Source organism: Dinoponera quadriceps, unplaced genomic scaffold (assembly GCF_001313825.1).
Source record: "Dinoponera quadriceps isolate SergipeBrazil2010 unplaced genomic scaffold, ASM131382v1 scaffold696, whole genome shotgun sequence".
Taxonomy (NCBI): Eukaryota; Metazoa; Arthropoda; class Insecta; order Hymenoptera; family Formicidae; genus Dinoponera; species Dinoponera quadriceps.
The window spans coordinates 1367093-1392308 of record NW_014554799.1 but is presented as its reverse complement, the minus strand read 5'-3'; the positions used below and the strand labels follow the sequence as shown (position 1 = coordinate 1392308).

At 47.2% G+C, this 25216-nt stretch overlaps 1 protein-coding gene across 12 annotated transcripts in view; it reads right to left on the bottom strand.

The window, feature by feature from the left end:
- LOC106741986 (disks large 1 tumor suppressor protein) overlaps positions 1-25216 on the bottom strand; it is a 541974-nt gene that overhangs the window by 200694 nt on the left and 316064 nt on the right. For 11 of the 12 annotated variants that reach the window (XM_014614501.1, XM_014614504.1, XM_014614497.1 and 8 more), the window contains one exon: positions 20136-20303. In XM_014614501.1, coding sequence (XP_014469987.1) covers positions 20136-20303 — 168 coding nt within the window. Of the gene's footprint in view, positions 1-1424; positions 1739-20135; positions 20304-25216 lie in introns of those variants that run through there. The other variant, XM_014614505.1, reaches the window with a different exon arrangement.

The window sequence follows — 25216 nt, the reverse complement described above, 5'->3', positions numbered from 1 at the left end:
GAGCTGCGCGCGAGAGGATTTTTGCACGATCGCACTTTTGCAAAGTATACCCGCCGTTGAAGTGCATCGCACGTTGTGCATTAGTTGCGAATCTAGGTCGAGAACGGGTGTAGTTAATGTAGCGTCAATTTGTTATCGCGGTATCTTTAACATTTACACGTCATTAACCGTTAGCAACGCGACAGCCACGTCGTCGAATTTTCGCGGGAATTTGGCGACGTGTGGAGGAATTTGAAAGATATTTATTTTCTATTTAGTTTCCTCGCGCAATTTTTCATTACGTCGTATAAATGTCAAAACTATCGCGCCATGTACGGCAATAAACGGCAATATGCGCGCGTTTATGAATACGCGTTTCTGAATCACGTTATTAACGTGAGAGTAAACAACATATCAATAAATTCTGAGAAGTGCGTGCAAAATTAATTCATTCGTCTATTGCGATTAAACAGCAATTAAACGGCGCGCGAGATAAATCGACGTGCTACAACCGGCGCCTCATGTCGACAACGAAAATAACGCATAAAAATTTCCAAAATATACAGGGTGAAGCAATAATTACACCACTATCACCACCTTAAATACTTTTGAAATTATAACAATAAGCGAAAAATTTATCTAACAGAAATTATTTGGTAAAAAAGCGGTTGTCTTATGGTGGTAATGCTTCTTTTTATGTGGAGTAGCTTCAAAGATCTGAAAGTGATCTTCATTTTTTTAAATAGTATCATATAGTTTTTTTTTCTAATATATAAATCGATTCTTGTGCTCATTTTGCGTATAAAAGTACTAAAGTTATCGAAAAATAAATATTTTTCAAGACATTTCACTTTTATCCTGATATTTTTCCGTACATAAGGTATGAAATATTTCATAAAGTATTCATTTTTCTATAACATCATCTTAAATATTTTTGTATGTAGAATGGAACAGGTGGAAACGATCGCTGTAAGTAAACATAGAGAAACTTAAAAAGAATTCGGTGCATTTTGCAAATGCATCGATGTGCAACGTTCAATATCAGTAATCTATTTCTTTCATATTATTATGTACAAAAATGTTAAGGCGTTACGGTTGATATTATAGAAAAATGTGAATACTTTACGAGATATTTCGCATCTTGTACGAAAAAGCATCAGGATAGAAAATAAAATATCCGGAAAGTATTCACTTGTAATACATCCAAAAATATATATGCGACCGTACTCGGTATTTCGGAATTGCCGATTTATGTAAATAACAGATTAATCGGAGGGATAAATAAATAACATATATAATTATCCTCATTAACGAGTATGAATACGACTGAATGTTCCGGTAGACATGGTATAACAGTCCGCGTAGACCAACATTGTCGGGAGTCACGGCGGAGTTAGACGCATGATTCCGGAATTCCGGGATGAAGCATCGGATGAAGGTCTTACCCTCTGACTGATCGCCGCGTTGGAGTCCGAGATGGAGAACGTGTCGACGATGGAGTCGAAGCGCACGAGCTTTTTCGGATGTTGGGCTTTCTTCGAACGCGGACAGAGCGAACACATGGCTGTCGGGGGCATATTCGAGGGCGTTTCTCCACGATTTCACACGACCGTCGGCACCGTTCGTGTCCCACTTCGAATTATCGGTTAGTCCGCGCACTCGCCGATCGTGAATCGTCCTCGTCGCAGTTGTCGTCTGAGTAGTATGAGTGAATTTTTCGCGGAGAGCACGCACCGGCGAGAAATGCCGCGAAATCGCGCCTTTCGCCGCCCTCTCGTCGCCTTAGTGTAGCAATTCCAGCGGCGTGATTCAAAAGGACCGTTCACTGGCAGTGATCGTTTCCGTCGCCCCTGGTTCTATCGGCACCTTCGCGTCGCTATGGTGACTTCAAATCGCGCACCGTCGCTACTAATGTTCATAATGAACGATTTTCTTCCGTTCATCGCTGATCCGACGACCGAAGCGCCCTTCGCTCGCAGCGCGACTCGTTACTTTTCAAACGCTTCCTCCTTTTCATGACGCGCGTATCGAGAGCTTGAAATATTTAAGAATGCATGAAAACTACCTCTGCCACGTGTTCTCTTGAAATAATCGAATTCTTTTCCGGGATCGTGCCAGCGTGCTCCGGAATATACGTGTCTACACCGGAGCTTTCGATTGCGGCTCGCGATGAAACCGGAGTCGACATCTGGCAGCGACGACACCCACCCAGACGCAATGGTCGGTACGGAAGGGAATCGTTGCTGCTGCACGCGCTGTGCAGCTGCGAAACTGTAATACCGTCCGGATTAAGGGATCGCGGACTACTGCGAAACCCCGGTTACCGCTTTGAAAACTGCGACGATTCGAAAGCTCGACTTCGTCCTTACCATCTCGACGGATTGTTAATTTCTCAGGTATTACGAAACACTTTTTCCATTGCATCGACAATAGATGCTGGAATAATCCCCTGTTTACTACTACTTTTCACAAGTATTCCGACTCGGGTCTCGATCGATTCTGCGGCAGTTATTCCTTAGCTTACCGCCGCTAATTGTCGCCGTTTGCCGAGACGTTTCACTTTGGAAGTTTGTACTCGCGGTGGTAAATGTCGTGATTTGTTGCGCAATTACATCCCTCGTCCCTTCTTGCGAACCTCTCGGCGTAATTTGTCAAGTGCGATTTTACAAGTGATAATTCAATCGTTGTCGCACGATCTTAAAGTCGTTTATACGAAAAAGACGAAGAGAGAGAGAGAGAGAGAGCGATTTTGTGTGAAAATTACGCCGACTTCTCTCCGGTCAACAGAGTCGATGTTTGTTTTTTTCGAGGAGAGCACGTCGAGCGATACCACGTATATAAATCCACTCGAAATATCGCGAATGAAGTCTGGCGAAGGCAACGTCAGCGGAACAATTCGATTGCACAACGCGCCGGTATTACCGGACGACGAAATCGAGTTTCGCGGGAGCAGGGAAGCACGAGGACAATGCGCGTTTCAAGGTGCATTCGGTCTGACGTGCATCACTGAAATGCAATCGAGTTACTGACGACTGCTACGGTGTCGATAGCCACTCGCCCGACTTCGCCTGCCAGCGCGCTCCAGCGAGTTAACTAGATTCCACTCTTTCTTCTTGGCGTGCGCGGCATCTGCTTGCGCAACTTGTTCCCTCAATATGCTGTAAACAGTCGCAAATTGCGCGCAACGCGACACTCGATAAACACGCCAGCGGACGGAAATTTATTGTGATTTGATTGGCTCGGCGCTCGAGTGGACTCAAATATTTGTCGAAGCATAATTATTAAACAAATCAACGCCGCATGATATTAAACTAACAAATGCATCGCTCCCAACAATACTGCGTTGGCATTGCGAGCGAAAAATGCAATATTTAATCTGGAATTCACGCAAAATACACGCGGATTCGATTTAAGTCGCATCCAGAGTCGAAATCTCAGCCCCGTGTTAAACTTATAATTCTACAACACAGTATGAGCTAGAAGTAGGAGCGAAATAGGTGACAATTGTAATTTTAATAATACAATTAACACCTGCTTCGATATTGATGATATTTTAAATCTCCGTTTTCCATATTTCAGCATCTAAATAGATTGTTTAGGAAAGCATTAAGATATATGTATATATGTGTGTGTGAGAGTGTGAAAAACCTTTAAAATCAAAGGTTGAAGAAAGAAGTTAATAAATGTCAATATCGTTAAAGTAGGTTTTTGTTAGTTTACATGCTATCTAATTAAGCGCAAATCCTTGAGAGCCTCAAAGTAGCATCAAAATTTCGACTCGGGATCACTATCGAAGTCGTGAGAAGTTACGAGAAGTTAATCGGGGAGATGGAACAGCGTCTCGTCCTCGTTTGTTTCTAATTGATGCCAAAGCGCGGGCAGAAAATTTGCGTTGCAGAACAGCCCGATCCTGTGTGGGCGATTGTTTTATATTCCTCGCGAACATATTTCGTTGATGTAAACAACGCGGAGAGTGACAAGTTGATTGCAAGCAGGAGTCCCTCCGCCGTAGCGGCGCGCGCCCGAAACTAATCGATGTTACCTCAAACGTGAATGGATCGCTGCTTGTCTGCCGCAGACGGAGGACTAATCGGCGTGGTTGTTTTAATTACTCAACCGTAAACGCGACATAGCTTCCGACGTTTGCAGTAGCTCGTGGATATTGGAATAGTTTACGCGAATTTCGTCATTAATTGAAAAGTGTCCGTGCACGCGCTCGTCTTTTTCCCTTATGACGTAAAGCCGCATTGAAATAGTAATCGATGTGCGCTCATTAAGTATTGTCGTCCATGAAGCTTACCGACGACTTTACGTCGCCGGTCTCGCGAGACGTTTAATTATCAATATTTTAATAGGAAGACAAAGTAGGTAAAGACAGAGAGACAGACAGTAAGCAGGAAGTAAAAAGGAGCTCCAACTTCGTTTCCCCTAGCAGAATCGACATTTTATAATACAATACATCTGATTTATATTTTATTTTCCACATGAAGCGTTCCGTATGACAACAGTGAACCCGTAAGTCCGCTTATTCATCATAAAAATGCTGTTTATATAGTGTCTGACGCAAGCCGTCATATACTTATACTTTAAGTCAACGTGAACACAAAAAATGTCCCTCATCATTTTGTAAACCACGCAAAATTTTGAGTTAATAATTATCGAAAATGGTTACGTTTAGAGGATTCTTTAATTAATAATTAAAAAATTTGCGTGTTATTTACAAAATGACACAGGACTTTTTTGTTCAGAATAGCCTGATCTATAAGCATAGGCGGATGGCACGGCTTGCGTCGAACGTCCTGTATACGTTTGACATCTGTACATTATTATAATTATTGTAATGTTAAAGGAAAAATTTTCAAAATAAAATTTATTTATCGAAATAGCTTAAAATCGAGCAAAGTTCTCTTATATATTTACATACTTCAAAGGCGGGCTCGCATCTCTGAAACTTTAACCTTTATTTTATTCTAAGAAACGTCAGTCTTGCTTCTGTCATACGTGCGCGGAATGACTCATATGAAGTACATCATTTCCCAAAGGTAATGTATAACGTATAAGTACATGCATGAATTAGCATGGATCGTGCAATTAATCGCGAAATAACGTCTGACGGGCTCGCGGGCCGAGTGAAAGGCCGAGGGAGAAAGCATGAGAGAACGAAGATCCCCGTCGCATGTAGCCCGGAAGAGGAAGCGCACACTTCCTGTCATTTCGCATCGCGACGCTAATTGGCATTTGGCGTTAATGCGCGGGTTAGCGTTCGTTACTGCCCAGGGGGAATAACGGAGGAAACCGAAGCGACGGCCCGACAACGACCGCACGGCCGCATATGAAACGCTCCGCTTCGCCGTTCGTTATCGGTCATTATCGCGATTCCAGATGTAATAAGTGCGACGCGCGGTCGATCGCGGCCGCGCTGGTAACACGCGTGGAATGCAAATGCGGACTTCATTGCCGGCGTAAGGATAATTGAACGGTGTGACAATTACGTCATGGTATATATCGATAGTTCTCTAGAGAAAATCTCGAACTGGCGAGGATGATCGAGTCATCCGAGACGCGAAACGATAATCCGTAAGTGTGTTGATTAAGAAAAATAGAAGTTAGTTAGTAAAAAGGGGTACAGCAATGCCCCTTACATAACTGTCAGCCAGAAACTTCGCGTCACAATTTATCGTTTCTTGAGAGGGGGAGGATTTTGATTTGCACGTTTTATTTAAACTTATAGTGTGTCCAGAATTACTGATATTATTCAGACTTCACGTCACCCGGAGTAGTTTATTCGTCGGACATATTTTACATTGAGTATCATCGGACATCGTATGGTAAGTTCAGTTGTATGAATAAAATTTGCATATTGACGAACAACTATTCTAGAGTTATCGATTTTTTCAATAATTCCTTAAATATTTAAAATGTAATTTGATTCATGCCCTCTTACCACATAGAATTATCGCGTGAAAAGAGAAAAAAAAACCTTTATTTCTTTTTTTGTGTGCAATTTGTTCTATATACTGGAATTAAATAATTTCGGACTGGATAACTGGAACGGAATAATTTGCATAATTTCCGCCGTCTTTAAATTTGTACACTAAAGGGACTTGTTTCCGTTGATTAAATAAATAAATAAATAAATAAATATGAAAAGTAGACGAAGGCAAGTGCTGTAAAACGCTGCGAAATGTTTCGGACGCCTTTACCGTATATTATATAAGGAAATATGTCCTCCAGAAATATGTACAGCGCGATATTAGCGCACACGTGCAAACACATACGCATGATGGGAACCGGCCGTAAAGAAAATTTAAGGTGATTACGAAGCCTCTCTGCTTGTGTGCCTGTGCGCTCGTAATTACGAGCGTAACGAGGATTTCGCGACGTGCGAAAGCGTATTTTCCGCGACGTGACTTTAATTACTGCGTATCTCCTCGCGCGGTGTAAGGTCACGCAAACACGGTTATTGCACGGCAAACAATCCGAAAAACCGAGCGACAAACCGAGTCGTACGTTGAGCGCGCGTCCTCAAGAGAAACGACATGGAGCCGCTCGCACGGGAAGCGGCTAATGAGCACGTTTTATTCCGCGAAACGCTTTAGTTGAGAGGCGTTTTTAAAATTAGTCGGGCTCCATCAAAGTCTCTCATCTTTCTCCCTCCGTCGGGAATGAAACATTTGTCGTTCGCATCCGACATCGACATCGACCACCTAATTCGGTAACTTCGAAATATAGATTGACCTCTTGACCCTTAATACCGTTCTCTTTTCGGAGTAGTAACAGCCGAGTCCGCCTCAGCCCGGGATAATTCGCCGCCGAAAATACTATCGAAGTGCCCTGCGAATACGTTTCTCGAAACGGGAGTGACCTCCCTACGAGCGCGATCGATCATCGAGGAATTTCTCGGAGAGACGAATGAACGGTCGTTTTCACCCGTCACGGCAGAACGACGAAATGCGCTCGATCAAATGAATATCTTTACACGAGGGCGGCCCCCTTCCCTTTCCCTGTTAGTATTTATTGACTAATTCTTGGAGACGAGTAAACGGGCCAATTTTCACGTGTCACAATAAGAAGGATGGATGGTTCGCCGGTCGCGTAAGGTATGCATTGAACAGATAACCGGCGATCCGAAGACGCTAAATGCGTCTATAGATGCGCTACGGCGGCTAGTCGATAAGTGAACGCCACACACGTAGAAATCGCAGATCCGCAGTTCGCGAGCCATGGAGGTCGGTCGATACCGCCACGCACGAGTTCGACCCGATTGGGAACTCTCTCTGTCTCGCGCGCGATAATACGCGCGTTCGCGGACTTTACGACCTCGGTCGCGAGGCTCCGCCACCGTTAGTACGACGACGACGACGACAAAAACCGGAACTCTCGCGTGCAGCTACGCGAGGCCTCTGCCTTTAGATTCCCTCTAGAAAGAGATATGAGGACGATCGTTTCCCCCTTCGGCATCCGCCACGGGGATCGATAGGCGATTTAAATTATTCAATCGAACGTTCCCGATAAGTGCCGCGCGGACTTGCACAGGTACAGAGGTAAATTCGCGCCGGCTCGCCCCGTCGTTATTTTCGTAAATAGCTCGCGACGCGCTCTTTTAATTTCGAGAACACGGAAAGGGAACACTCGGGGGCGGAAATAAACCGTGGTGGTCATCAGTGAATAAAAATAAATTGTCACGCTGCGAAAGTAAATAAACGAAAAATTCCCGTGTCGGAAGACCGATAAAAATATCGCTGCACGAGTATCGCGCGCGTGGTAAATATATTCGCCGCACTTTGAACTTCTTTTCCGCCTCTCTTTGAAAACGGCCGTCGCTTCGAAGGAGGCGAAACAACGTCGGCGGCGATACGAGACATTTTTTACCCGTCACCTCCTTGCGGTTAACGGACAATCAATGTGTCTAATCTCGATCCGCGGTGCTCGAGTGCCAGCTGCTCTCTCGTTGCCACTGTTCTCGTCGCGGTAACGGCCACCGACAGCTTCCTCGGCGCAGAGTGATTTATCACCGCGACAGCGCGAGCTAGGAAGACGCGTTTCAGCACGCTCCGGACGTAAGCGCGCCGTCCATCGCGCACGTGCGTGTGCGCGAAACACCTGTGCTCCCTGCACCGGAAATCATACCAACGTCTCAACGCCTTAACGTGCGCGCGCGCCACGTGCTCATTGTCCCGATGAATGAGTCACAAAGTACCAAGAGAGAGAGAGAGAGAGAGAGACTCTGAAGTGGTCTTAATGATGGCGGTAGTTAACGCTGTTATCTCGCGTTGTTTAACGGAGTCCGGTTACCGGCTAGGTAAATATACGACTCTTGTTTATTCGCGCGTTTATTTCATTAAGGAGTCTCTTGCAACGCCGTGTCACGCAAACAGATATGGTTTTAACTTCGATCGAGTCGGCCGCATCGCAATTACGTGCGTATGCGACTCAACATTACGCGAATAAATAGAAATTCGCTCAGTCGATCGAGAAAGAGAGAGAGAGAGAGAGATAGGGGCAGAGACAGAGAGAAAGAGACACGAGAGATGATGCCACTCGTTTGGAAAGGCGACAGGGTACAGGAGAAACGAAATTCGAGTAAATAAACGTTTCGCTTTAGAGTTGCATTAACCAAATTGAAATGCACGACGCGACAGGAGGAGTTGGGGGGGGGGGGGGGGNNGGGGGGGGGGGGGAGGGGATGGTGCAGGCAGGGTAAATTGCTTCACTCGATTCGGACCGTTATACTTTACCGTGGAATTAACGCCCTTCGGAAACATTCGTTGGAAATGTCAAGCGTCGCGTCGCAATTAATTTTGCGATACTAATTTCCCGATGGTGCGGCCCGCCCCGAGTCGAAAGAGAGAGACACGGAGAGAAATGTACATATAGAAAGAGAGAGGGACCGTGGGACGCGACTCGAGCTTTAAAGGATGCAGGTTTCAGGTGTGCCGCCGCCGCGAACACTGACCTGTATCACTCACAGACGGTAACACACACACACACATACATAAGGCGGCAAACTCGCGATACGTGTTGCAATGTATGCGCGGACCCGAGGCCGCATTACGCAGTCTCGGCACGTGTGTTCGCTCAGGCGCGCGGCCTCTGCATTTCGCATCGTTGCGCGCCGAATGCATTTGCAACATTTTACACGGTGATATTATCGACGATGCGATATCGAGACATCGATCCGGAGCCAGATGTTTTGACGGTGACTGAGACCGGCTGAATTCTGCGATGATGCGTGCAAAAGGCAAATAAGCGAGAGGCTATTGTCGGTACAGTGCGCGCGTATTAACACAATAATGCTGCTGTTTCACTAATAACGTTTTCAAGCTAACAGTGCACACTGGTAGAACGATGTCGATGAGCGCGTGTGAAGGAGTTCTTTGCGGCTTCAATTTTCGACGAATGAGCCTGAGAGCCGAGGTTGCGCGAAACTTTCGAAATCCTTCAACGACCGATCAAATTTTCGGGGGGGGGGGGGCAGATTGATCTCTCCAGAGAAGGGCGACATTTAAACCTTGCAGCGGAGGTCCACGTGCGAAAGCTATTTGTCATGTGCAAATACAGATGGCAATTATCCGCGAATGCAAATTCGAAATACAGATATCCCATGCGTCATTGCAAATAAATCCCGGAACGAAACCGTTCTTTCCCGATACAGCGGCACTCACTCACGAACACTCTTCTAAGTCCTATTAACCGATTAATAACACTCATAATTTAATTACAATCATCGGACCTGTTAATTGATAACCCCTCGTAACGACGGTAGTTGAGATCGTCGGGAGGAAAAATCGCGTTTACAGGGAGAAAAATGTTTCACTGGCACAGCAAATCACTTGTTACTGCAGCGACGAAAAAAGATTCGCTAAAAATATTAATTACTAATTAAGCCGAATAAATTTTACCGCTGTCGCAACAACGTTTCGCCGCAACGGCGAATTGATTTTTCCGCGTGACAAGTCTAGCTGTCATTGCCAGCAAACATTTTTCTCCGTGTAGGAAGCATCCAATCCCGATCTCTCTAATCGCGCGCAACGCGAAGGTGCGAACAGTGCCAAGCGATCAACGGTCAAGAAACATGCACGCCGGGGTTCGGCCACTTAATCCGGACCACTTAATCATGACGCCGCTGATTGCGAGCGGAGGATCAACAGTGCGCGGGATAATTACCGAGCAGGGGAAGATTCTCTTGGTGATGCGAGTCTCTCACGAGAGAGTGTCCGGCCAACGCGAGGCGGAGGGAACGAGCGCATTGTGCACTTGCAAGCACGCACACACACACACGGGCAGAGATAGATAAAGGGGAGCGAGAGAGAAAGAGACAGATAATAAATAGTGGGAGGCGAGGGGCGGTTACGGCCACAAAACACGTGCACACGTCACACACTCTTTAAATACCTCGTAATAAACGCTCTCGCGAGAGAGGAGCATCTTACGTACGCGCCTCTGCATGATACCGCGCGCGCGCGAATATTAAAAGATAACGGCCGCCGGCGCGATGGAAGGCGCGCGTGCGAGCTTTAATCCGCGAGCTTGCGGCCGCGCGGTGGTCGCGAGCACTGACCTACGTCACACTGGGCGCACTTGGAACACTAGCGAGCTCATCGCCGCCGTGCCCGTGTGTGGGTGGTTCTCGTTCTCTTCGTGTCACGGTGTATATATATATATGTGTATATGTACATATATATATGTATACGTGCAACGACGCGCTTGTACACTCGTTCGTGTGTGCGTCCGTGTGCACATCGAGCAGTCGTGCGCTCGCGGCCGGTGCAGCCGACTGCGAGGCGAACTGCACCGCCACCTCGCGAAAACTGCATCCACTCCCGAATGCATCTCCGATGCAACCCCGTCGGAATCCCATCGGGGATTCCGCTCTCGCCGAAATGGCTCGTTGCACGTCGTCTACGGCAGTCTCGACGAGCTTGACGAGCGCATTGTTAATGCAGCGGAGCGACGCCGGCGAGCTGATGTTTCCGCGAGCACTGTCGATGAGAATATTTTCAAGCGACTCGGGAATCGAAACCGTCGCGCGGATACTCGCGAATATTTCAAACTCGACGCGAGCTTGTCTAATCGCCGGTCTCAGGAACTGCGAGCGCGGCCGAAGGTGCGCTTCGCCATCAATCCCCGTCTTCCGCGAGTGGTGAGAATCGCGTAAAAAGTGCACGGTAAAAAACATTTTCTACTTGTGTGCAAAACCGGTCCTTGTCAAACTCTCATCACGCCTGTGTGTTCATTTAACATATTGTGTTTATGTTATCTCAATATATATCTTTTATCGAATCGACATATTCAACATTCTAAGTGTTAAAATAACACACTTTATACTTTAGCGTCGATTAACATGTTACTGATATTAATTTCATGTTAATTTCTTATATAATATTTGTGTTATTTTCCAATACATTCATTTTGTGTTAAATTCACACAAAAATTTGGAGGGGGCAACATGTGAAATGTGTTGAATTTGACACAAAATTTTTTAACTTGCGAGCTCGCAAGACGCGCGATATTTCCGCGTGTAAAAATATAATGTGGAACGTAGAAAATAGAGAATTGTAAATAAATTTTATATTGAATATATTATATTAATATAATATAATAAAATTGCATATATATTTTATATTTTTACCCTGGTTTCTCTCTACTTTAGATTTTTCTCTTACGCGTAAAATTCGCAGCTTCTACCGTCCAGATTTTTCTTCTCGACTTTTCTCAGATGTGTCCCCAGCTAGACTTTCGTCACGTGGCGAGCGGATCTCCGTTTCCGCGGAAAGAATTGACTGCGCGAAACGTAAACTTTGCGGGATCACAACTAAGTTATCGCAGCTAATGCCGTCCGCAAGACAACGGGGCAAAAATTCCATTCCCACCGATTTTGTTTCCACCAAATGGTAATCGAATTACGAGCGGTTTTCGATGAACGTCTGGGAAGGTTTACGCTGAAAACTCTGCGAGAACGGGGGAAGAGCCCCCCCTCTTCTCCCCGCGGGGAGGGGATACAATTCGGTGGAGAGTACTCAGTGTTCGCGGTCGTGCGAATCGATATCGTCCGTCGACGTAGCTCACGCGGTGTTTTCAAGAGCACTCTCAGTAAGTAAAACGAAAGAGAAAAGGCGGGAAAGATAAAGAGTGAAAGAAAGAGAGAGAGAGAGAGAGAAAGAGAGAGAGAGAGAGGGGGAGGGGGGGTAAACAGAGGAGAAAAATCATTGCGGAAGCTTTAATTAAAAGCACTCGCAGCGCGGGCGAGCACGAACAATGCGGCCATTGTATTGCGTGGCATTTGACAATCGACTGCCAGAGTGCGCCGCTTTATGCGATATTTTCTATATATAACGAGAAGTCGCTCTCAATGGGAACATCGATCACTTGCGGCTTGTCGCTATTACTGAATGGAGATTTTTAAACGACGATGCAGTATCCCACGCAACACATGCAACGTAATACACCTAGCACAATATGCATTGCGCACGTTTATCCGTCTATTTCTATTCTATTTTGATCGTGCCGCAGCGAAAAGAATATCGTTCGAATACTCGTTGAGTATAATTGTTTGCGGTGGGCAAAAGAGAAAAAAGCAAAAGAGACAAAGCATCGACGAGAAACAATCTCCGATGAGACTCGTTACCGGTGAAACGTGCGTCAAAGTAAGATATCAAAGCAACAATCTTTTCTGCGGATTAAATCCCGACGAGAGAAATAAGATCGATAAACGCGCGATACTTCACAATATCCAGATTTGAATTCTTACAAATAATCCCATTCTTTTCCCGTATTTTTTTTTTTCTACCCTGTCGCTATGTTAATATTAATATTGATGTATCTTTCGTACGGAAAAAAGTGCTAGATTCAAGTAAATAATCACTTCAATAAACTTCATAGCAAATTTTTACTTGGGTTAAGTAAATTTCACTTGGATCAGGTAAATATTTTACTTGGATAAATTTACTTGGAAAATATTTTACTTGACCAAGTAAATATTGGGTTGAAGAGAAAGTAACGTCGTATTTTCCCAACAGATGATTCAGCATGTTTTACCAGAAAGAAATTTTAACCTAGATGACGTAAATGCATACTATTCTGATAGCTGACACCTCTAAGCATTATTTAATGTATGGAGATTGCAGGTAGAAGCGTTTGTATTCACTTCAAATCGAGAGGAAAATAGAGCGAAACAAGCTATATTTTCGTTGTTTGACGCTGTTTTACTTCCGTAAAGGGAAAAACGCGACGCAAACAAAAAGGAAAATATGTGCTGTGCATGGAGAGGATGCCGTAACAGAACGTATGTGCTAGAGATGGTTTACGAAGTTTCGTGCTGGTGACATGACATTCGAAGATGAGGAGCGTTCTGGTCGATCGGCTGTTGCTAATGACGACCAAATCAAGACTTTAATCGAAAATAATCAACGATACACGACGCGGAAGATTGCAGAGACTACTTATCACATACAGTCGTCATCGAGCATTTGCATAAGCTGAGATATGTGAATCGTCTTCATATCTGGGTGCCGTATGATTTGACCGAAAAAAAAATTTAATCGATCGCGTTCCATCTGCGATTCGTTACTTAAACGCAACGAAAACGACCCAATTTTAAAACGAACCGTAACGGACGATGAAAAATGAATTACCTATAACAACACCAGTGTGCAAACGGTGAGGGAAACGTTCAAAAAAGCCATTGACCACTTCAAAGGCTGGGTTTCATCCGGGGAAGGTTATGCTGTATATTTAGTGGGACTGGAAGGGTGTGGTATATTATAAGCTCCTTCCAAAGAACGTACGGTTTAATTCGGTCCAATTGGACAAGCTGGAGGAAGACATTGCAGAAAAACATCTAGGACTGAATAGAACTCAATAGAAAGGGTGTTTTATTTCATCAGAACAACGCCAGGCCTCAGGCTCCGGATTATTACTTGTTCCGATCCAGAACTTCCTTAATGGTAAGAAGGTTCACTTCTTTAAAGGACTGCAAACACCACTTTCGGTAGTTTTGCGCTGAGGAAACGCCTAAGTTCTACGCGCGAGGAATGATGCCCAGAAGATGATAAAAAATTATAGAGAACGACGGCCGTTACATTACCGATTGAAATCGTTCTTAAATATAAATAAACCTCATCAAATTTTTAGCTAAAAATACGACATTACTTTCCTTCCAACTCAGTATTATTTGTTTCCACGTAAAAACTCTCTAAGAAGTATCGGGGAAATTATTTACTTGAATCTAGCACATTTTTCCCGTGTACGAGTGAAAACTTGGTTTCGGGACAACGATAAAAGATGTTCGCCGTTAACAGCAATATTTGCGTGTTATAAGCGAGGTATAAGCGAAGAACGCGGTAATACCGGCGCGGGGATAATCGAGGAAAAGCCGAGGCCTCGAAAAAGAGTGGCGCAAGGCAGTCAGTCAAGAGTCACGGCAGAGTCACTCGCGGAGTCACGAAGTCGTAAGGCGCGCGCGACCGCCGTTTTCGTGCCGCGATATCGGCCAGCGCGCGTTTCAGTCGGCCGGTTTTGTCGTTTTCCATGCACGAGGCACTCGTGCTCGCGACCAAGATCCGAGAGTCGCACGAAGTCCCGATTGATTCGCTTGTATCACGAGAACACCGCGCTGAATATATTCAAGGTAGAAAACCGTCTTGAGTCCTTTCCCTCCCCCTCCTTCCCGCCCGCACTCTCTCTCTGCGCTCGAGTACGACAACCTAATTTTTTTCCCCCGCGACAAAATATGCAAATACTCGGGATTCTGTCGAGGGCCTCGCATATTCACGCCTCTCTTTCTCTCTCTCGATTTCTCGTTCGCTCAAGAGCGGGATTTAAAGAGCCATTTGCGGACGTAACAACGTTCGAACAGGTAAAGACTAGCGACGAAGCCCACATTTGTCAGTGATGTAATTGATTCGAGTGCACCGTCGTATCGAATAACGAGTCTCGCCCCGGGCGGCTCAATCTCCGCGCAGCACGCGGTCACGAGGGAGTAATCGCGATTAGATTGAAAGTCAGAACGCAACAGCACGGCACGTTAAGTCGATCGCGACACGCGCCGCGATAAGGGCGAATTAAACGCACGTAACCGCCAATGTCGCGAGGCTTAATTTTGTCGCGCGGTTTATTAGGCCATGGTTTATTAGTCCGTGTCACACGATCCGCCGAACACTGCGCAGTCGCGCAGGCCGATTCGGGCTATTTTAATTCAACTCTCGCAGGCCCTCCGCGCGCTTTTTCCCGTGTGCGATCTTGATCGATGCCAATTAAATGCATCTCGATTATCGCGGGCGACGAACGACCTGTAAATGTAAATAATGCGGAGTCCGCGATGTTCGATTAACGTTTAATCGAGAATATAATCCGCTCGATAATGGAGTTAAATGTCAAGGCGAGAGGCGAAATTACATGCCGCACGTATCCGTACGGCGAAAAGTCGAAAATTGCGGAAGTGTGTGGGAAAAACTGGGCGCACGCGACCGTTAAATAATTATCTAAATCAGCCTGTGCGCGCGCGCGCGCGCTGAGTATTTTCGAGCCGAGTCGTACCCGGGTCTAGTTATGTCCGAGGCAAATGTCAAGCAGAAGCCGACACAGTATATGCGAAGAGTTCGTTGCACCGAAATTGCGGAGACTTGCCGGCCGACACGCACCGTGTACACACATTAATCGCCGGTTCTGCGATTATACAGCGCAGCGGGTAAATTGCGCAAAATTTTCAAGCGCGTCTCGAATCGGTTCACCCGGTACGTTCACGTGCGACGATTAGAGAAATTGCCGGGCGCTGCTTTCTTTTTTCTCCCGTGGCGCGTAATCTCGAAGGACATCGCGAAATTCCACGCGTAGCTCCGCCGACTTAAAAATCGGGTCTCGTGCCTCCGGGAAAGCGAGTTTTATCGTCGAACGTTTCGCTGACCGAGTCAGGAAAAGGGGTAACTGAAGGCGGTATCTGGGTCGCCCTAGGTCACGCGGAGGACGAGCATCCGGCGGAATTGTGCGCGGAGAAGAAACGAGAAGCAAGTGGAGCATGTTCGACTGTGTGTCCGACCCTCATCTACCCTTAATCCTTCGGAGTTTAGACCATCAGTTTCGTTATGTCCGGGCCACCCTTTATGATATTTTAACGGGGGCTTACGACTTTGATACACTCGAAAAAGCCGCGTTTCCGCTCAGGTTCGGTAACACCTCGCGTCATTTTCGACCGTAATAATTTCCACTTGTGGAAAAACTCGGGCAAGATACTCGGATGGCCTGTTACCTCGCCGTAAAAATCCGCTTGGGATTATTTCCATGTCGCGAGCACGGGGAATTTTGTCTCCTTAGAAGAAATGTCCCCTTGGAAATGTCAAGTTTTACATTTATTCGACGAAATTGACGAAGAGAGATATATTCTCTGATGAAATCATCTCGCACGTGAAGGATCGTGCAATTTTCACGGAAATTCCGGTCCCGAGGTCGATTCAGAATACACCCTCACCTGGCCCCGATTCGCCAATATCGGGGAAATGTAAAAAACGTGTCGATAAATCACGAAGACGAGCGGCAGGCAGGCAGGCAGGCAGGAAGGAAGGAAGAAAGAAAGAAAGAAAGAAAGAGAAGGCGAGAGCTCGTGCAGAAGAGACACCGGGAGGGATGCGGAGGGAAGGAGGCGTCACGGGAAATAACGTTTGTTCGTCGTCGCTGGGACGAAATAATATTATCGCGCTGTTCGCGCAATGGATCCGTCGTGTTAGACCGGACGATGGGGATGGTGGGTAATTTATCGCGCGACATAAATTACGTATAACGTTGAAATGACCCTCCCGGGCGCGCGTAGAGTTTGTAGTTACCTTCGTGTAACTCGTCTCTCTGTTCCTCGCTTCGAGCAGTTAAATTGAGTTTTTAGCGAGCGCTCGCGATCGCACGGGGAAAATCCGTCTGTCCCTTTTCGGACTCCCGACGCGGTACAAGGGAGCCTCATTAATCAGCCGAAAATTTTCACCGAAAAAAATACCAACGCGTTCGGCGAGATAATTTTGACCAACTTCCTCATTAATATTCAGCGAAGTTAAATTCGCAGAGAGAGAGAGAGAGACAAGTATGTCGCGCCTACATCAGGGTTACTGCTCTTTGAACAAACGACGCATCTGATGTATGGTGTAAGTTTCCAGACCGAGTGTTTTCACGTGGATGCATTCGCGCTCGCGATAGTGGAAAGCCATGTAAAACGGTTATTCGAATGCATCTCAAGCGCGAGGTAACTGAATTCCCGATGCGAGCTGGAAGTCGATTCGATACGAAGGGGGAATAAGAACACGTCGATCCGCGCGCGCACTCGAGGCTTATCGCGACCATGTTTTTTTCCCCCCTTCTCCACGCGCGCGAATCGTGCGGTCGCGAACACACGTCGAAAGCGGAAGGACGCTATCGCGAGATGCAACCACTCCTGTTCGCTCGACAGTCGTCGTTTACGGGGAGGACGGGGTGAGCGATGGAAACGCCGCGAATTTCAACGACCGCTGCGATAAGTCGCGCGCACAGATCGTCAATTAACACCGCTCGGAAACGAGCCGAAATCTTGGCCGTGTCGGTGGATTTTCCCACGCGGTCTCGTATTTCGCGTCGCGCCGCGCGCGACTGCATAATTTATATTTAACGATCCCCTTCGTTCTCCGTAGCGACGCAACGAATTAAAATTCAATACACATCGATCGATTCGCGCGGTGAATTTCACACGCGGCGCCGTGCGCGGAGTATCCGCTGAGGATTCCGAGGAAATTCCTGTAAAGTTCCTGCGTGAGATTTTTCGGTGAAGAGAAAAAGGAGAAAACGATAAAGGGGGAGAACAAGCCCACGATGACACTCCGGATGTTTCCGACGTTTCCGTTAACCCGTAAATGGGCGCGGGACTTTTCGAGGGACAACACATTTGCTATTTACAGCTGTGATGATTCTCGAGTGTTATCGACGCTACTTCGTTCGATCCAAGAATCAATAGTCGTTTGGATCATTGAAACTTGTCTCATGCGAGACACTCAGATTTGAATTCAGAGCTATGTGTGAGTTTTTCGGCTGAGTAACGTTTAACGAAATATACTGTCAAACGCATGATTCAACGGGAAGATTCAGATCTCACGGTGAATCCAAATCTGGACATCTTATATGAGACGAGTTTTCAGCGTGAACTTATAATACGAGCCTCAGTGGCGGAGGCAGGTCGCGGGCAAAAAACGAAACGGAGAAACATCCGTGCGTTCGTGCGTCTCTGGGTCAGTTTGACCCGCATTCGCGGGTCCACTCGCTGGCTGACAGTCGTCTCGCAGGAGAATGTTGAACCCTAAGTCTTCGGAAAAAATACAGCGCCGACGTCGACGAGTGTGGGGGGAGCGACGGATGGATCGAAATTTCACCTTCGAAATCTCAAGCTCGCGAAGGGGACGTACCGTGCGCGTGTTTTTCCCGTAATTAAAACCGTAGAATCGTCAGCGACGGCGACGCAATAACGCCCGGCTGTGCGCGCGCGCCGAATTAATTAACCTAATTCCCGAATTAGTTATACACGAGTGAGAGGCTGTCGTTGCGATCGCGTGCAATTACGGCATAACGTATACAGCTCGGCGGTATATCCGGGCGCTGGCTGGCGGGCCGGTCATCCGTCGGGCGCAATTAGACGCGCGACGATCCGGACGTGCACTTCACCACTCTCCGCGCCGATCCGTGGGAGAACGAATGTTCCGCGCGCGGCGGACGCAAACCGTTATCGACCGCGCGCGGCCCGCGAGGAAAAAAAAAACATCGCCGCGCGCGCGAGAACCGTGGCCGCGCGCGGATAGATCAATAAGCGCCTTTCGGTTTTTCGCACGAGTCCAAGGACGCGCGGGAAACACCCTCTCTTCCTGTCCGGGAAAGCACTCGTACCTCTCTCTCTCCCTCCGCGTCATCCGCCGCGATTCCCGACGCGATCGGCTGGCGCGACGCACTGACCGCGGCCGAGGAACCGTGTGTCCGGCACGGGCGCCGACGAGCTGCAAAGTCGAACTGTTTTGTCCACGTGTTGCGGCCGACGGGGACGCGGTAATACAGACCTCGATCTTACCACGTGGCGGACTGTGGCGAGATCGCGCGGCCTCCCCGGGAATCCCGACGCGCCGTGTCTCCGCCCTCTGATGGAGGGTGCGCCAAACTGTCCGAGGGATGGCTTTGAGGTGTCAGCGATTCTTCGTTACTCCGGTTGAGTTCGAGCGACGGGGTCGGATGGATCGTTTGAACGGAGTTCATTGATACGTGCGATCCCGCCGAATCTTCGCCGAACGATTCTCGGGGGGACTTGAGTCGGATCAAGCGACACGAAGGAGCTCCGAGTCTGTCGCGAAGACGGACTATTCTTGAGCGGATTTCGCTGTTTACTGTTCTAACCGCGCGAACAAGCTCGCCTGCGTGATATTCGACATCGGCTGCGCGTTCATTCTCACCGACCTTCGTCAGACTATCACGGCACTCGGTAACGTGGAAGGTCTGTCCCACGGCTGTTACCAACCGCACGAGAGCTTGCTTCTATCGATTTCGCGGTAAGGGAGAGTATCTTCAGGGATGAAACCGTAGGTGGCGAGCATTTCGAGCCCGTGAGCGCATGCGCCAGTCGTTCCTCGCGGACAACGGGAGATGCGAACCCGACGTCTCAACCCTTATTTGAGTACGACGCGTTCGACTGTTGTATAATTATCGCCAGCACAGAAATTTTCTCACATATACAGTACAGATTCTTATTAGAATACCTAAAGTTGTCCCAAAATAAGTCGTCCCACTAGAAACTAATTGGCAATCCTATTCTTATTCCAAATCTAGAGTGAAGCTTCTTTTACGCGATTCTGATTGACGCTGCAGCTTGCTTCACGCAACTGTCATTGTCAGAGTCGGGTTGGCAGTTTGATCGGATGGTAGATTGACAGATTAATAAACAGGATTATATTTTTAATGTTAACATGTTTAATAGTGTGAGCGTAGCGTGTATTCTTGTAAAATGTAAATACCCAAAGTGTTTCGTATATTCACAGTAGAATGGAAATGAAAAAGAATTTTGCGAACAACATTGGAGGCGATCGAATAGGATCTGTTTCTGTTTATGTCATTGTGGCGACTGTTACGTTCTATATACGTGTCGCAAATATATATGTCGAGATTACGCCTACCTTGTTGAGCGCCTCGTGGCCGACGTGCTGGGTGCCATCAGGGTGAAGAATACGATCGACCGAGTTGGGTCTGGGGACTCCATCCAGCTGGGCTGCCTCTTTCAGCTGGGGTGGCGACGGCGGCGGTGGCAACTGTTCCTCCGCCCCTGCGTTGTCGTATCTCGTCTTCTGCAACAGAGAAGCGATTCCGTCGCGCACGTTAATATCGCTCACATCAGAAATCGCAAAGGCGGAAACGCCAATTTCTCGGTGTACGGATATCATGACGCGTTAACGCGAATCAGCGCTCACGAATGTCGGCACGTGTATCTTTATATATATGACGCGATCGCGAAACGTTGAAAAATTCGCAAGGCTCTCGCCGACCGTCTCTCTCATCGTTCTTTCTCGACACTGATCTCCGAAACTCCCAAATCTTGCCTCTTTCCTAACGCGAAGTTCGTCCCTTCGCCCCTCGCTGCCGCGGTCTAATCCCATCTTACGGTGTTTGCCAGGACTTACGTGATTCCAGCAGCAGCAGCGGTGGCAGCGGCGGCATCCGCAAATACTCCCGCCGGCGTTTTCGGAATTACGCGAAATCGCATTATTACCGGCGCGTTCGTTGGGAATACCCGGCGAATCAGCGTGTCGCTTCGCTCTTCTGCGCTTTCGTATTTTGGCCGGCACGGCGAACATGTAATCACTGAATCGACGTCTTGAGTGACGTACGATCGACACCCAGTCTATCATCGCGCAAAACACCTCGGGGGGCGGGGGGATGCGATATATTTCGAGAATATATATTTTTCAGTGCGCGCTGTCCATCAAAGTCAACTCGACGTTGGCCCCGTTGCGCAAATTTCGACTGACTTAAAGCTGCTGTATTATATTAAAAGAAAAAAAGAGGAGGCGAAGGGGAAACGATGAGGAGACGTATAAATGTGTACGTGAGATTTGTTACCGGCGTTTCCTTTAATTATAAAAACCATCGCCGGAATTTTTAGTACAAAAACGCACCCGAGAGCGTTAGTCGGTGCATATTTAAATATTTCACTTCGACGCGTTTGAATGTAATTTTTCCCGGAGCTCTTTGCTATCGAGAGAGATGCGGAATTACATATTTATGTCGACAATCTCTCGAAAATGAAACTTTTATTATTACTACTTATAATTATAACATGGCTTTTCCCCCTCTCTCTCCATCTCGCGCCAAAGTGTTACGACCAACCTTTCGCCTCGATGAAACAATTGCTGAGGAAAATTTAGCTAACCCCCTCGCGGGATTATTCTTTGATTCGTACATGATTTAATAATTACTTCAAACCTTTCCGATCGCGCGAGTCGAACTTTTCAATTAAAGTTCGAACTTTTACGCGGGGTTTCGAGCTTTGAGGTGAATTTTCGCGATTCGTTTAAGCCGCCAGCCGCTTTTTGTCGGGGCTGCTCGAACGGGCGCTTTCAATCGAGTATCGCGGGCGCGCCCATCGTCGGGGATCGATACCAATGGAAAAGAGAAACGCCGGGGATATATGTCACGAATCAAATCCTCCTTTTCCCCCGTCTCTCGTGTTCTGAAAGCGTGTCATAAGTATCGGACTGTCTCTACATTCCGCCCTTATTCCTCCGAGCGCGCGCTTTATTCCCCTGACAATCGCGCCGGCCATTATTGCCGAGTGCATTCTACGAACGCGAATAAAGGCGCTGACAATGACGTTGCCGTCGAATGCGCAGTAATGCGCCGAGAATCGCGTCGCGGTATTGAAAATAATATTCAAAATGCCGTGTGTCCAACGAAACGCGTTGATCGCATTAATCGGCTAATTAGCCGCTCGCTCCTCCCGGTAACCTCGAACGATTATACGAAAACTATTTTCGTTTCGTATTGTTTTATCCGTCGGCGCGCAAGTGATACCTTCGAATATTTAAAGCGTGAAACTTCCCCTCGAGCGTGAAAACGATCGTTCTAATCGGACGAACTGGTCGTTCGGAGAAGAAAATATTCAACCATTTCAACGAATCTCACCTCGTTATCCACGTTTTCCATTTCATTACCTCTCGTTGCGCGCTATCTCACTCCTCGTTGTATTTTATAATTAACAGCTCTCTTTCTCTCTCTCTCTCTCTCGCTAGTATCGAGACGTTTCAAACTTAACGCAGGTGTCTCGCCCACAACGTGCTGTTGCGCTCTCCGACGGAAGCTCGCGCAAAAATAGATAATGTTTGGGCGCACCACACGGCGCACCGCGGCGGTGATTCGCGGGGCGGAAGAAGGAAAATTTCAAAGTGATTGAAACGCTCGCGGGCTTCCAAGAATACCAAACACCGGCGCGTATTGTTTATGGAGCAACCGCGAGCGCGCGAGCGCTTCAGACTTCGGAGCTCCGAGCAATCTCCATCAACAGTCTATTTCGCGGAAACGCACCTTTGACGTAACTCTCGGCGCTACATCATCGTGTCATAATTTATTATCGCCCGCCGTGACGTTGCGTTCTTCCTAGTATCGCGGTTCTTTCAAAAAGGCACTTGACAAACGCGCGACACGCGCTTCCCCGTTCTGCCGGTGACCGATGAAGAACGAGCCAAGCTCTCGAAACGACAGATACCGTGGGACTCGCTCAACTGGAAGTCGCGGATTTATTTTTTTTTTCCTTCTTCTTTTTTACGACATTCGTCTCTCGGAGGAGCTGTGGCTTTATAAATTTTTCCTCGCGGTCGCTTCGTCCCACGTCCTTCCCCTCTCCGCCGCTGAATCGCAACGAATTCCCCGGGAAAAATATGATTCCGGCGAGATCCGTTACTCGTGTGTCGATTAATAGATTCTTTCTTCCCTACTCTCTTCTTCCCTCGGCTTGGAATGCCGCAAGCTCCGGGGTGAACTCTTTCTTAGAGCGTAGAGAAATTGCCCGCACGCTGTGCTACGGCAAAATTAATGTAAATACGAACGAGAACACACTTTGAAGTCGACATCGTTAATTTCAACTTCATACATTTTAAAGGCGCTTTTAGCCTCAAGCAAACTTCGGAAGAAAAACAGCCCGAGCCTTATAAATTTTGTAGACGACATGCATTACACATACGGCAATCTCACTATTCAAATTCACATTGAACCATTACGCCTCTTCCACACAGATATACACCTCACACCGCTTTCCCGCACACTTTCTCCGGTGTTCTCTGTTCAAAGAAATGAAATCCCTCCGTTCGTGCGAGCAATTTTTTCGAAAACTTGCGATATCGGCGACCGTGCGATCGTAATTAACGGCGGTCTGTCGAGGCAACGGATGCTTGCACTCGGTCACAAACGAGCATCAGTGTTCCTCGGAAACGATCGACCCTCGACTCCGGCGCAGAGGGTGTCGGCATCGAGGAGGCCGACGTCGATACTGCTGTAAAAGCGACTCGACGCTGGTATCAATGCCGATGCCTTCGAACGAAAGCGCGTCGCCGTCTAATTCCGACTTTAAAGCGCGTCATCGCGGTTGGACGGCGCGGGTGGGTCCGAGGTTTCGCTCTCCGCGAGAGCTAAGTATTTTTTTCCCGAGCGTAAGCAAAATTAAGAGTTCGGACGATTAATTACCGTCACACGTTGTTTGTCAATTCAACGAGAGTCGCGTCATTTATTTCGCTGAGCTCGCCCTGACAACCGTCATTAATTTCGCTTTAAAACGCGCGTGCGGCCGCGCGGGGTCGCGTTAAACGTTGTTCTCAGACAATGGTAACGCTAGAGCGTTCGAGATCGACGCTACCGGAGAGATTGTGTCCGCGTGGCGTTCAAATTTACGCGCCGGCCTGATTAAACTCTCGCTTGATTAAACTTCACGCCGCGAGGACGGCGGGATCGCCACGAGCAATTCCCAGAAATCACGTTTTGGACGGGCGATAATTTGCAGACTCGCGGTTGCACTGCGGTGGTGCGTGCTTCCCTCCACGGCGAGTTTTAATTCCGGGAGAAGATGCGACTTCTGTAAGCGCGCGCGTTTCTGGTCGCTTGTGAATTTTTAAATTAGTTCGGGTGGCTCGCGCTGCCATATGGCGCACGACCATTTGACTTTGTTTGAGGCTGTTGCTCAACGTACACATCCCGAATAGAAATGAACTATGCCCCAAGTCTACAGTGGCCTTAAATAGACACGATCCAAAATAGATTCATCTTCGTTGAGCCTAGATATGGTCTAATAAAGGCAAGTCCTGAATGGAATTTCGTGAATAGGCCCTGAATAAGCATTGAGGTGGATTCCCCTAACAAGACCTGTGGCTCGTAAGACCGAGTCAGAGTCTAGTCAGATAGATTCACAAAACTGGGGAAGGGGGCCCTAAATTGTACGAGCGTTACATTTCTCTCTGGGGCCTAGATAGAAGCGGGGAAAAATTGTACAGAGCCTCGGGGCCTGGGAAAGCCCTGCGCAATTTTCCCCCACTAGGTTCTTTAAGGCAAGCTCATTCAGACCCTGCAGAAATGTAACGCTCGTACAAATTACGGCCAGACTTGTAAATCTAACTAGGCCCTGTCTTGGTACGTCTGACTAGACCTTGTTGTACTACCAATTTATAAGAAAATTCAAATGGTAACACGTATGTGAAATCTTCTATTCAAACGTCATTTTTGAAACCACAATCAAAGTTAATTAATTTAATCTTATTTTGCCTTTATAATGATGAAGTTCCACTAAAGTCTCTTTAAAAACTCACTTTAAATTAATTCAGAAATTGGCCAACTAGGTCCTAACTGGGCCCTACACAAATTTTGTTAGGAGTATCCACACCAGTGTCTACTCAGTGCCTATTTACGAAATTCTATTCAGAATTCGCCATCTAGACCATATCTAGCTAACGAAGGCAAACCTATTTCGAGGCATGCTTATCTAAAGTATCTACAGACTCGGAGCACGTACCGATTAATTTCTACATGGGGAATTTCTACTCGAAATGTGCTCGACATATGATATGCGCGTATGTGCGCGCGTGGTTGCGGACTGTGTGCGTTGCAGTATTCTCTAATTAATTCCTAACGAATTAACGAAAACATCGGCGGCGATCGCGTATCCGTGGCTTGATTAAGCGGCGGCCAATAATAAAATTCCATTAATGGATATTCGTCCGCG